General features: G+C 35.2%; 1 protein-coding gene across 5 annotated transcripts in view; it reads left to right on the top strand.

Annotated features, from left to right (window-relative positions):
• ABCD2 (ATP binding cassette subfamily D member 2) overlaps positions 1-10,268 on the top strand; it is a 61,269-nt gene extending 51,001 nt beyond the window's left edge. For 3 of the 5 annotated variants that reach the window (XM_077753542.1, XM_077753539.1, XM_077753543.1), the window contains 2 exons: positions 4,364-4,489; positions 9,871-10,268. In XM_077753542.1, the coding sequence (XP_077609668.1) occupies positions 4,364-4,489; positions 9,871-10,090 (346 nt within the window). In that variant the 3' untranslated portion in view covers positions 10,091-10,268. Of the gene's footprint in view, positions 1-4,363; positions 4,490-5,570; positions 5,704-9,870 lie in introns of those variants that run through there. The other 2 variants (XM_077753540.1, XM_077753541.1) reach the window with 2 other exon arrangements.
• Positions 10,269-13,439: the final 3,171 nt, after the last annotated feature.

Below are 13,439 nucleotides of genomic sequence, written 5' to 3'. Positions count from 1 at the left end.
CCCACATCAGGCTTCCTGCTGACAGTAAGGAACCTGTTTGGGATTCTTTCTCTCCTTCTCTCTCTGTCCTCCTCAGTTCCTGCTCTCTCTGTCTCTCTCTCAAATAAAATAAACTTTTTAAAAAATTTTTAAAAAAGGAACCAGCCAGCACACATCTTAACGGACTTAGAAAAAGAGAGATACAGGAAATAATTTCTCGATAAAATTTTGATAAATTTATATATATTAGATAACCAACATCCAATTAAAAAAGAAAATTAAAATAAAGAAAATGTTTCTATCATCCTAGAAAGCCCCTCATGCCCCTTTTCAAGTTCCCTCCACAGACAATTTTTTATGTTTATTTATTTATTTTGAGAAAGAGCACATGCATGTGTGTGTGCATGTGCACAAGTGTGGAGGATCAGAGAGGGAGAGAGAATCCCAAGCAGGCTCTGCACTGTCAGCACAGAGCCCAACATGGGGCTCAAACTCACAAGCAGTGAGATAATGACCTTAGCAGTAATCAAGAGCCAGAGACTTAACCAAATGAGCCACCCAGGCACCCCTCCCACGGACAATTTCTGTTTTTATTTCTATCATCATGAATTGGTTCTTCCTATGCCACAACTTCATAAAAATGAAATACAGTGTTTATAATGTATGTTGTATCTAGCTGGAGTTTTTTAATGAGAAAAAATATTGTATTAATTACATGGTATTTGCTTTTTAAAATTTTTTCTAAGTATTTATTTTAAAGAGAGATAGAATATGAGCAGGGGAGCAGCAGCAGCAGAGAGAGAGAGTGAATTCAAAGCAGGCTCCAGGCTCTGAGCTGTCAGCACAGATCCTAACGCGGGCTCCAACTCACAAACCGTGAGATCATGACCTGATCCAAAGTTGGATGCTTAACTGACTGAGCCACCCAAGTGCCCAAATAACATGGTTAGTTCTAGAATATGGCAAGCTAACATGCAACAACATGGATGGAGCTAGAGAGGATTACGCTAAGCAAAATAAGTCAGTCAGAGAAAGACAAATACCATATGATTTCACTCGTATGTGGAATTTAAGAAACAAAATAAACAAGGAAGGGGGGGGGCAGAGAAAGAGAGAGAGGCAAACCAAGAAACAGACTCTTAACCATAGAGGACAAGCTGATGGTTACCAGAAGGGAGGTGGGTGGGTTAAATAGGTGATGGAAATTAAGGAGTGCACTTGTGACGAGCACTGGGTGATGTATGGACGTATTGCATCACTACATTGTACACCTGGAACTAATATTACGCTGTGTGTTAACTAACAGGATTTAAATGAAAACTTTAAAAAATATATGGCAAACTAAAAAAATACAAATCAAAATTGGCTAACTCAGAATTTTTAGTTCAGTGTATTTTAAAATGTCCCTTTCTCAGATAATGTGGTGAGATTCAAGAGTAAACTTTACTGTTTGACATTTATAACCAGCTGTTACCCACTATCACCCTGAATCTGTTTGAACCTTGTCCATAAATATTCAGTAACATGATCACCAGCATAGTTGGTGAAATATAATATGGTGGAATGTAAAATGTTGCCATAAATTTCTCACTGTGTCAGTGTGTTAATAAAATAAACCCTGTAACAAAGAGCAAGAGGCCCAAAGAGATCTGTAACCACTTGTAACTTGAAATAAGTAGTTGATACTTGGTATCTAAACTATTTTGAATATAAAGTGAGACTAAATAAGCTCAAGTTATAAACATCAATAGAAGGAAAATTTAGTGATCTGTATAGAAAGATCAGTGAGGATGAGCAAGTTGTTGAAAAGCAGTGTCTGTTGAGAAAAAAACAAAATGAAATAGAAATTTCAAACCCAGTGAAGGAAAAGTATAATAATGAAAAACTGCCTTCCCTCCTTCTCAAAGGATTAATAACAATATTCGAACTGCAATATGAAAGACCTGAGCTAGCTAAAATGGAGAACATTGGCAGAGAGTACTCAGTATCACAGGAGTATACTCTTTTTGAGAGGATTTTCATTTTATTTTTATTTTTTTAAATGTTTTATTTATTTCTAGGAGAAAGAGAGAGAGACAGCGTGAGCAGGGGAGGGTCAGAGAAAGAGGGAGTCACAGACTGAAACAGGCTCCAGGCTCTGAGCTGGCAGTCAGCACAGAGCCCGACGCGGGGCCCGAACCCACAAACCGCAAGATCATGACCTAAGCAAAGCCGAACGCTTAACCGACTAAGCCACCCAGGTGCCCCTGAGAGGATTTTCATTTTAATATTTAAAGAATGATCAGAAAAGTTCTGTCTTAAGGGGGGTATAGAAGATCCTTCACAAAGCTCCCTCTTCTGATGATACACCAGAAGAAAAAGGATGGAAAATCTGAGAAACAATATTATATAATTTCATTTGGTTATATCAGCTCAGATTCCAGCTATTGCTCAAGTTAAATACACACACACGTGCACGCACATACACATACACACATACCCTAGGTCTGCCGAGAACACAAAAGTATGCAATCTATCTTACATCTGCTAGACTAAGGATTGCTATGACAACTGAATGTAAGATATATAGTTTATTTCTAATTCTAAGATGGCATCTCTTCTCTGGCTCAAAGCACTCTGAAAAATGACACAGTACAGTAAGTAACTAAATTACTAAAAAGAGATTCACACAGAAGAAAAATTTATCCCAAATATCTCTTTTATACTTCCTTTTCTTCTCTCTCTTTTCTACTTAGAAAAAAATTATCCACAAAACAGTAACCCAACTCTGAGTCAAAAAAGTAATGCTTAATACCTAAACCAAATGCTTAATACCAAAAACCAACCACCACAACTATTTCTGTTAATCTCATGGGGAATCTCCAGTGATCTTTAAGTTCTTTGCATGGAAAGCAGTTGTTAAAGTCAAAATGGGTATTAAAGTTAACTTGACTCCTATATCTATTAGCCTTGACTACCCTCCCTGGAATAGGTAACAAGATCCTATTAATAAGCAAATCCATCATAGAAAAACAACTTACAGTGCTAAATAATTAAGCTGAAGGAGAAATTACTACTGGTTTCAATGTTTATCTTTTTAGCATCATTTATTTGTAAAGATCAGAAAAATCTTCATGAGGAAATTGTCCTGGGAAATACTTGATACTGATTTTCAGCTCTGAAATAAATAATAAATGGCAATGCATGAGTTGACCTTTGGTCCCATTAACCAAGCTATGTCATGTTGCTGAGTACCAAATATATACCTAAAGTCCAGATAGTATTGAATGAAGACAGGGAAAGGAAAAAGAGAAAGATGAAAGCAGGGGGATGAGATGAAAGGAAGAGAATAAACAGAAGGAAATGGTAGCAAATGACAGGTACCTCTGATAGTGGTTGACAGTCATTTCCAAAGTAAAAATTGAGCTAGAAAAAATAACTTACTGGGGCGCCTGGGTGGTTCAGTAGGTTAGGCCTCCAACTTCAGCTCAGGTCATAATCTCACGGTTCGTGGGCTTGAGCCCCGTGTTGGTCTCTGTGCTGACAGCTCAGGACCTGGAGCCTTCTTCAGATTCTGTGTCTCCCTCTCTTTCTGTTCCTCCCTTGCTCACACCCTGTCTCTCTCTCCCTCTCAAAAATAAATAAACATTAAAAAAATATTAAAGAAAAATAACTTACTGAATGTAATCAGAAAATATTTACTGATTTTTTTCCCTTAAAAATTTGTAAAGCAGTCTCAATGTTACCAGGTTAAATGCCTACTGTAAATTTGTCAGATTAGGCATACTACTTCTACAGAATCTTGTAGCAACGAAATTCCATTAATAATGTTTTGGTACTTACATTGATGATGAAGTTATCTTCTCCATACATCTTTGCTAACAGCGCTTTGGCCTGTTTGATAATTAGCTACTGTAATGTATTTTTCATGTAATTAGTCAGAACCTGTCACCAGGAATGAACTTGCCTTCTATGGGAAAATGCACTCAGTGACCTGCCTCATCTTTCCTATGTCTCATACCCATGATTCACCCATATGCATAACAATAAAGCTTATTGTATAGTGAGTAGGCATCAGGAAATCTATTTAAAATTTAAGAACGATGTAATATCCTAATGCAAAGAGGGAGGATGACTCCTCTTTTACTTTACCATTTGTCACCTTTACTAATGTCATATACTCTTTTGTTCCTTTAAAGTTAACATTGCAGAACACCTATCTGGCTCAGTTGATAGAGCATCCTACTCTTGATCTCAGAGTCATGAGTTCGGGCTCCACATTGTGCACAGAGCTTACTTTAAAAAATTAAAAAATAAAGGTAACATTGCAACTCATCTTGTCCGTGTAAAGCTTTATAATTCAAATAGAAAGGCCATTAATTTACTTTTCTTATTTTTTTTCAAGACCAAAATATGCATTACTGGATGAATGTACCAGTGCTGTCAGCATTGATGTTGAAGGAAAGATATTTCAGGCTGCAAAAGGGGCTGGAATTTCCTTACTATCTATAACGCACAGGCCTTCTCTGTGGTAAGTGTTTCCAATGCTAATTTGCAATAGATGGTTTTTCTTTTTATTCCTTTCCTTTTTCTTTTTTCTTTTGTTTAGACAAGGAGAGAGCATGCAAGCAGGGGAGCAGGGCAAAAGAAGAGGAAGAGAGAGAAAGAGAGAGAGAGAGAATCTCAAGCAGGCTCCACACTCAGCCTGGATTGCGACCTAAGGCTGGATCCCACAACCCAGGATCATGACCTAAGACAAAATCGAGTTAGACGTTCAACCAACTGAGCCACCCAGGCACCCCTCTTTATATTTCTTAAATAGTAACTTTGCCTAGGGGTGCCTAGGTAGCTCAGTCGAATGGCAACCAACTCTTGATTTTGGCTCAGGTTATGATCTCACAGTTCATGATATTAAGCCCCATGTTGAACTTGGCATTGACAGTACTGAGACTGCTTGGATTCTTTCTCTCCCTATCTCTCTTTGCTCCTTCCCAGCTCACGTGTCTACACACACATGCATGTATTCTCTCTCTCTCAAAATAAATAAACTTAAAAAAATTTTTTTAAAGAGTAACTTTGCCTAAACTTTCACTATAGAGCATAGGATACTTCACTTATTCTACCTATATTTCTGTTAAGTTGCACACTAGTAGTATAGATACCCAAACCTCACATCATAACATATATGTGCTATTTAAAAACTGTTATCACATTCCAATACTTCTGAAAAAAAGTGGAACAATCAAGTGTGTTTTTTTAACTGAAAATATTCATAATCCATAGTATGTACTAGGAAAGAATATACTTATATAATTTTATATCATCTTTTTACCCCTTTTTTTCAAAATCCAGGAAAAACTTCCACAAAGTAATATTCCTACAAATGATTAAGCTAGAGAAAATACAGAGGGAAAAAGCTTTTTTTTTTTTTTGCTTTTGTTTTAAGGAAAAAATGAATGAAAATATTTTCTAAATATTACCCCATTAAACCTAATGAGATTTCTCCTACTTAAAGAAATGACAACACTATTTTTACCATTCCCCTACTTTTCCATTGATTGATCACCATAATAATAGTTGCTAGTGCAGATTCAGCACCTATTCTGTTACAGGCTCATTTTATTTAAGTCTCATAACAACCCTATAGAGAGTATAGGTAGTCAAATTATTCCCATTTTACCAATAAAGAAACTGAGAACTAGAAAAATGAGAAAAGTAACTTACCATGATCACTCTATACTATAGTATGCTGTTCTACTTATTATAAGGAGCTCAAAATGCACCTTATATATAAGCCATAAAAACACTTGTTCATTTATACTCTACTCCACTACTTTGATATTTGTTTCATCAATCAAAATCTTTTCTTTTGACGTATTAGTTACTATAGCAGATTCTATATGCTTTAGTCTCAGATTTCTCAAGGGAGGGGCAGGACTTCTCTCTCTCTAGCTGGAGTAGTCTGTACCAGGTGGCTAATCACATTCTGTGCCAAAGCTGCCATCATGTAGGTAACTTCAAAACTAGGCCGAGTAACCAGTTTTATTTGAGTTAATTCTGGACCTTTCACTGTATAAAGAATGTTTACTTTAAAATTGTGAATAGACTGAGTGTTCAGTTCAGATCAGGCATTCATTGTTCAAAATTCTTTGACTCTTTACTCCCATTGAGAAGATAACACTCTGGTCTTCATTCAAACTTGCAGATTTTTCATAATTTTTCCCTGCAGAGAGTAGACCTGGAAATAGAGCATTTCATGAAATGACCCTTTCTATAGAACTTTGTGGTTTGTCTCTCTTGTCGTTAAGAACTAATTGGCATCTGGAGTGATAAAATCTCTCCAGAAGCAGTCTGAATCTAGTCCAGGTTGAGTACATGGCAATAAATGTGACTCCTCTGACTTTTCCCTGGAGAAAACCAACAAGAACTGGATCTCTACCACAGTTATGACATTTGTCTAAAATCCCTGAATCAGCAATGACACACAGCTATGCCAGAACTGTTGAGCCCCTTCTGGTATACACTTGTCATTTCCAGACATGCTTCCTAATTGATCACACGTTAGGATAACATGGAGTTATGTCTTAGTTCTGGTACTTTTCTGACCCTTATCAATTAATTTATCATGTTATTCTGTCATTCAGTTCCTTATACAAAAAGCCTAAAAAGGCACTGGAAACACATTCAGCTATTTTTTTTTCTAATTGAAGGAACAAATAGGTTGTTGTTGTTGTTGTGATTTTAAAGACTTTTATTTAGAGCAATTTTATGCACATATAAATTTACAGGAAAGGACAGAAAGATCCCAAATCCTCTGTCCCCACATATGCATAGCTGCATGATCAACACCCACAGTAGAGTGAAACATTTGTTATTATTGATGAACCTACACTGACACATCATTATAACCCAAAGGCCATAATTTACATTAGGGTCACTCTTGGTGATGTAAAGTCTATGGGTTTGAACACATTTTTAGCTGCATATATCTATCTTTACAGTATTGTATAGAGGATTTTCACTGCTCTAAAAATTCTCTGTGCTCTGCCTCACTTTCCCACTTTCCTCAAGCTCTAGAAACCACTAATTGTTAATGCCTCCATCATTTTGCCTTTTTTAGAATGTCATATAGCTGAAATCATAGCACTGAATAACATTCCATTGTTTGGATGCAGACAATTTATCCATTCACCTACTAAAGGACATCCTGGATGCTTCCAGTTTGGGGAAGTATGAACAAACCTGCTCTAAACATTCATATGAAGGTTTCAGGTGGACACAAGTTTTCTCAACTCCTTTGAGTAATTATCAAGGAGTGCCATTGCTGGATCACATAGTAAGAGTATGTTTGTTCTATAAGAAACTGAAAAATTGTCTGCCAAAGTAGCGGTACCATTTTGCATTCCCACAAGCAACGAATGAAAGTTCCTGTGGCTCCACAGTCTTCTTGGCACTTGGTGTTGTCAGGGTTCTGGATTTTGGCCATTCTAAATAGGTATATAGAGGACAAATATTTTTAAGCTAATTACAAAATCTGTAATTGTATGCCTTTTAATAAGAAAAACATTTTTAATTATAGCTGTTCATCGTACATTTCCCCATAAAACTAAAAATTATGTTACTTCTGCATTATGAATTAATTCAGGGATTTTAAGTTGAAGAAATCTATCATTTCTGATTAACCTTCCTCCCTTGATGAAATTCTTATTTTCCCTGAAAAGATTTCAGAAGAGAGAAAAATGTATTATTCTCCAAGACAGCAAAGTGGTAATTATCGGTTGTAAAGATTAAAATCAATATCCGTATATAAAAAGCTCAAAAATTATAGAAGCTTATTAAATTATGACTCCTGGATAGAATTATAGCTTTATACCTACAACTGTCCTAGACTCAATTTGTGCAAGAAGTCTGCAGATTGCTTCCAAGTCTCAGTTAATATAGTAGTTTCCTTTAAAATCCTCTAAAGCAAACCCTGAAATACTATTTTAGCCCATTTTGTAGAACACATCTTTGAATTTCAGGTAACGAAACACCCATACATTTTCTTCCTCCTATGTAGAAATCAAATAATGTTGTGCGACTGGAGGGACGAGACAGACCTTCATTATACATTGAAGACAAAAGTTGCCCAAGATCAGAACTACTGCATTCTGAAATTGCTCCCAGCTGTAGATCCAAGATTAGGAAAAGCCTAGGAATATATATTAAAAAGAAAAAGATCATTAATCTCTGTCATATGTTATCAAACATATGAACTTTCAACTTTCATCTTGAGAGTGATTTTACTCTTTTAGACACAGTTTAATCCAGGTTAATTTCCCCATCTTACAACATGGTAAAACCATCTAATCAAAATGAGATGAAACCAGAAGTCCTACAATTGATGAATAGATCAACAAAATGTACAAACCATACAATGGAATATTATTCATCCATAAAAATGAAGGAAGTACTAATACATGTTCCAAATAGATGAACTTTGAAATCATTTTAAGTGAAAGAAGTCAGTCACACAAAGCCACATATTATATGATTATGTGTATATGAAATGTCTGGAATAGACAAATCCAGAGACACAGAGAGAAGATTGATGGTTGGGAGGGGTTAAGCAGAGGAGGCAGGGGGGAAAGACTGCTAATAGGCATGGGGTGTCTTTTGGGGATAAAGAAAATATTCTGGATTTGGACAGTAGTGATGGTTACAAAAGGTTCTGAATCAACTAAAAATCACTGAATGTTATTAAAAGGATGAGTTTATGGTATCTGAGTCATAGCTCAAGTTTAAAAAAGGAAGTGAATCTACTTGAAATAAGCCCACTGATTATAGTAAATAATGATAGATGAGAGCTTAAAATTAAGGGATCAAGAAACAACAAAAACTAGAAGGAAAAGACAGGAAAACTGGGGACACAGAGGAACATGCGCCACTTCAAGAAAATGACAAAATGCAGGGGCTCAGCCGGGCAAGGCCAACTCTGTTGACATTACTCTCTCCACACATCCCCCCCTAAATTCCAGAGACCAGTAATCTTAGCCTCTCTTTAGGACAACATGGATTGTCTCCGGTCTCATCAGTAAAATAATCTCTATACTTGTCTGAAGTTTCTAATTATGAACCAGAGCCATGAGAAAGGATACTAAATTATATGAAGGCATGGAAGTATCTTTAAAAGATTTCTATCAAAGAGTTCATTTTTTAAAAAATGTTTTACAACTGGGGCTCTTGGGTACTTCCATAGGGTAAGTGTCTGACTCTTGATTTTGCCTCAGGTCATGATTTCATTGTTGTGAGATGGAGCCTTGCATTGGTGTCTAGGCTGGATGTGCAACCTGCTTAAGATTCTGTCTCTTCCTCTCTCTCCCCCTCCCCAGCTTGCATATGTGCATGCTCTCTCTCTTTCTTTAAAAAAATGTTTTAAAACTTTATTAGTGAGGACTTTTTACTTCTGTAGAATAATTCATTCTGAAAGGATAGTATATTAATGAATTGGTATTTTATTTCCTTTTATTTCTTAGTTTATTTCCCCCTTTTATTTAAAAGTTTACTTTCTTCCCTTAGCTTGCTTTCCTTATTCCCATTCTAACTAAGCTTTGATATTTATTCAGGGGCCATACTGGGTTACGGAGATAAATAGATACAAACAGCATATCTTCCTTTGAAGTTCATATACATTCAGAACATGAAATAAATTTAATATAAGCAATAGAACTCCTAAGAGATTAATGACTATTGGAGTTTAAAAATCACAATATTTAACCTCTTCAGGGATTCTTGAAAATCAAATGTAAAATAGTTACCTTACTTAAAATTTGCCTTTGGATCTCAACTGGAATGATAAAATTTGTGATAAAATTGTGACATGGCTTTTCACAATGAGTGCTAATATTACATTATTTCATTTTGATCATACAGGAAATACCACACTCATTTATTACAGTTTGATGGTGAAGGAGGCTGGCGCTTTGAACAATTGGATACCGCTATCCGTTTAACACTCAGTGAAGAAAAACAAAAGCTAGAATCTCAGCTAGCTGGAATTCCCAAAATGCAGCAGAGACTCAATGAACTGTGTAAAATTTTGGGAGAAGACTCAGTGCTGAAAACAATCAAAGCCGAAGATGAGACATCCTAATTTGTTTTGACATGTTTTAAAAGTTAATTTTTAGGTAAAGGCTCAGAGACACTCTGTTATAGTGCATGCATTGTGTTTAAGCTAAGCACAGAAAACAAGGAATGTTTTGTAAGATTTTAGATTCAAGGAAATATATGATCTGACCTTTCAGAGGAAAATAAACAAATGTATTGTGTGAGATTAGTCATTCTGGCTTATACTAATTCCTAGCGAAAGCCTAACTCACCTGTAAGACAAGATTTTCTAGGTGAATTTATGATGAATACCAGATTTACTATGTATATGTCATGTGTCTGAAGTTCTTAACAAACATGGGACATATCTTGAGAATGGAAAAACTTAACAACAGCATTTGGTTTGAAAACAGGTGCATAAAATTGGAGTTTGAGTAACATCTCAGTCCATTTATGGTTATTAGGTTTAATAGCTAGAATTCATGTTCATCATTGCTAGTGGTCAACTAAACCTGTGTACAAAATAGCTGACAGTTTGATAAATAATTTCAATATGAAAAAAATTATTTTAATGACAGTGGGTGAAGGAAAGAAGCATGGCTATGACATGTGTAAAGTGCCATCTCTTTAAATTTTAGATTTTGAGCATCTTAATGTGGGCACATAACAAATTAGTCTTAATGAGAATCTTACATATTTGTTAATAAACTCCTTTGTTTTAAAAAGAGAATGGCCAGTATAGAAAAGGAGTATCCAAACAACGTATGTGTCAGACTGTTACTTTGCTTGGCATCATTATCTACTGCAACTTCTGTCCGGAAATACTCAGCTTATTTTTGTGCTCAGAGGAGGAGTCCATCATATTTATAAATAATAGAGCTCTCGTGGAATATAGGGATTCTCAAAATCACAGTAGTAATAGCACACATTGAAATAGCACCTTATAAGTTACAATCCTCATTTATATCATTTCATTCTAATTCTTATGGCAATCTACTGAGGCAAATATTCTTTGCCTACTTCACTTTTGAGGAAATTGACACTCAGACTTGCCTTAATAATGCAATTTATTTAGGGACAGATCCAAGGATCAAATAATGTTCTCCTGATTCCTTGATTCAGTGCTATTTCCACTTACAACTATTATCCTCAAAATCTAACTGGACTATAATATCAATAAAAGTTAATTGAGATGTTGAAAAGAAAATAAATTGGGTAATGATAGTGCTATTACTACTTGGTTATTGTTAACAAGACATAGAAGTGAACTACAAAGTGGAAAGATCATTGGGATGTGGTTTAAAAAGAACCAAGAAGTTAGCAAATTTTTCAGCAACTATACACTCCTACTCAATGTACCTCTACAGCTAGCAATCAGAAGGGAAAATAATTGGTTACAGATAAACTTTAATATTGAATGTAATGAGAAAGAATCTGCATGCAATAGTCCATGTGAAATAAAGCTTATCTAGTCCTGTGCCCTGGACTTGGAAATACAAAACCCAGAATCGGCATTTTAATCTCCTACTGCCTGTGCCACCATGTTGACAGGCTAGGAAAGATGAGAGTGATCAGTTGTTAGTGGTTTGGGATTTTATTTACATATTTAGACACAACCATAATAGATGCTAAGTTAGTGATTCTGAGACTTTTTCAGGTGTTAGAGTACCTGGAAGTCATTCAAGATCCCTGTAGTAGAACATCATGACGTGTTCGCATTTTCATTTCTGTTATGCTAATCAAGACATTTTTAGTTATCAACAAATGTAACCATCTTGTAGGAAGGAAGTCAGTAGAAAACCATAAGCAGTACATCTGTCTAGGTTTTTCTGTTAGTATCTTCAGGTACTCATATTTAGCTGTCAGTTATAGCTACTTCCTGTTAGAAAAGTGAGGCAAGTGTCAAAGGTTCAAAAAAATGCATGGAGCCAAAACTTAAACTTGATAAAAGTCATCCATTAATCTTAACTTCTATTTTAGTGGTTAACCAATTTATCCTACTGTAGGGAACAGTCAGAGGCAAGTGTTTTAAGTTAACTCTAAAAGGCACAGGAAGAAAATGAAGAGTCGCATTTGAGACATATGTGTAATTTCCATGCCTTAATTTTCACAATTTGAAAAATAAAGCATTTAGGACCTGATACATTGTGTTTTGAAACCTAGAAATGAATGCCAAAACACATATTAGATTTGTAATTAGCCCTTATTTGATATATCCTATCAATGAGCTGAAATAAATAAGATACATTATTTATAATGTACAGGATTCACGGACGTTTAAAATTCTGTACTAAAAACTGTACACACTGTAATTTAAATGCTATAGTTCTAAGAGAAACTTGGTTTACATGAGCTTTTTGTGCCTATTTACTTTCTGAATTTTCATCAAGGACCAATATCCTCCAACTTGGAGGGGGAAAAAACAATTGTGATTTCAATTTGTGTTGATGTGCCATTTAACTGTTTCCAAAATGGTTCATTGGGCATACCATATTTTACTATTTACATTTTACAAAAAACATGAATGCAAGATTAAGAAATCAAATAGCCATCTCTGAATACAGCAAAGAGTAGATGAAAGGAAAAATAAAGGATATTTCAATTTTCAAACTGCTTTTACCATGTTATCTATTTACCCAACTTATGACTTATGGGTTTTTTGTTTTTTTGTCAAAGAAAGCTATAAGTTTATGGAGATTGATTTTTAAATGTGTAACTTTTGGCTAACTTCCAAACTTGGAAAATAAGTTGCATTTTATAAAAATGTTGCATTTTATTTCTCCAGCATGTAGTGTTAGGCCAAGCATGAGTCTAAAATTGTGTGCATTCTTGTAAACAAGATGATGTTTAAAAATCCCCCTCCGATAATCTCAAGGACAATGACATATCCCAATATTCAGCCCAAGTTTACGTTTGTTTACAATGAGGATGGTTTTCCCTTGACAATAATTTGGGTTTTGTGTCAAATTATGCTCTGCCAGTAAAGGTATAAATGAACATGTTAGTTTTTTATTTGAGACTTCGGTTCCAAGTATAATTTCATATTTGGCAATAGGCTTAGCCTATTAATATCTTTTGGAATAGTTTTTTGATTCCATAATCCTAGAAAAATTTGTTATACATTGGAACCCAAAATCCAGAAAATGTTACACACTTCTGAGGTGTGTAGAATATGGTAATGATGATTAGACCATTGAGTAAAAGAGATGCCTTTGAAATAATTACTTCATGGGCAAATATGGTTCTCATTTAGAAATGTGAAGTACTTCTGTAGAACCCAGGGTATTTACATTTCTGCTGATGTACCCCTAGATATGTCGAATATGTTTCAGAGCTGTACGTGTCATGTTTGTCACATGAGAACTTTCAGATGGATGTATAGAATATTTTTATTA

The sequence above is a fragment of the Crocuta crocuta genome, unplaced genomic scaffold (genome assembly GCF_008692635.1).
Source record: "Crocuta crocuta isolate KB4526 unplaced genomic scaffold, BGI_CrCroc_1.0 scaffold30, whole genome shotgun sequence".
Taxonomy (NCBI): Eukaryota; Metazoa; Chordata; class Mammalia; order Carnivora; family Hyaenidae; genus Crocuta; species Crocuta crocuta.
Note: the sequence above shows the minus strand (reverse complement) of the source record. Positions and strands in the feature narration are given on the sequence as shown.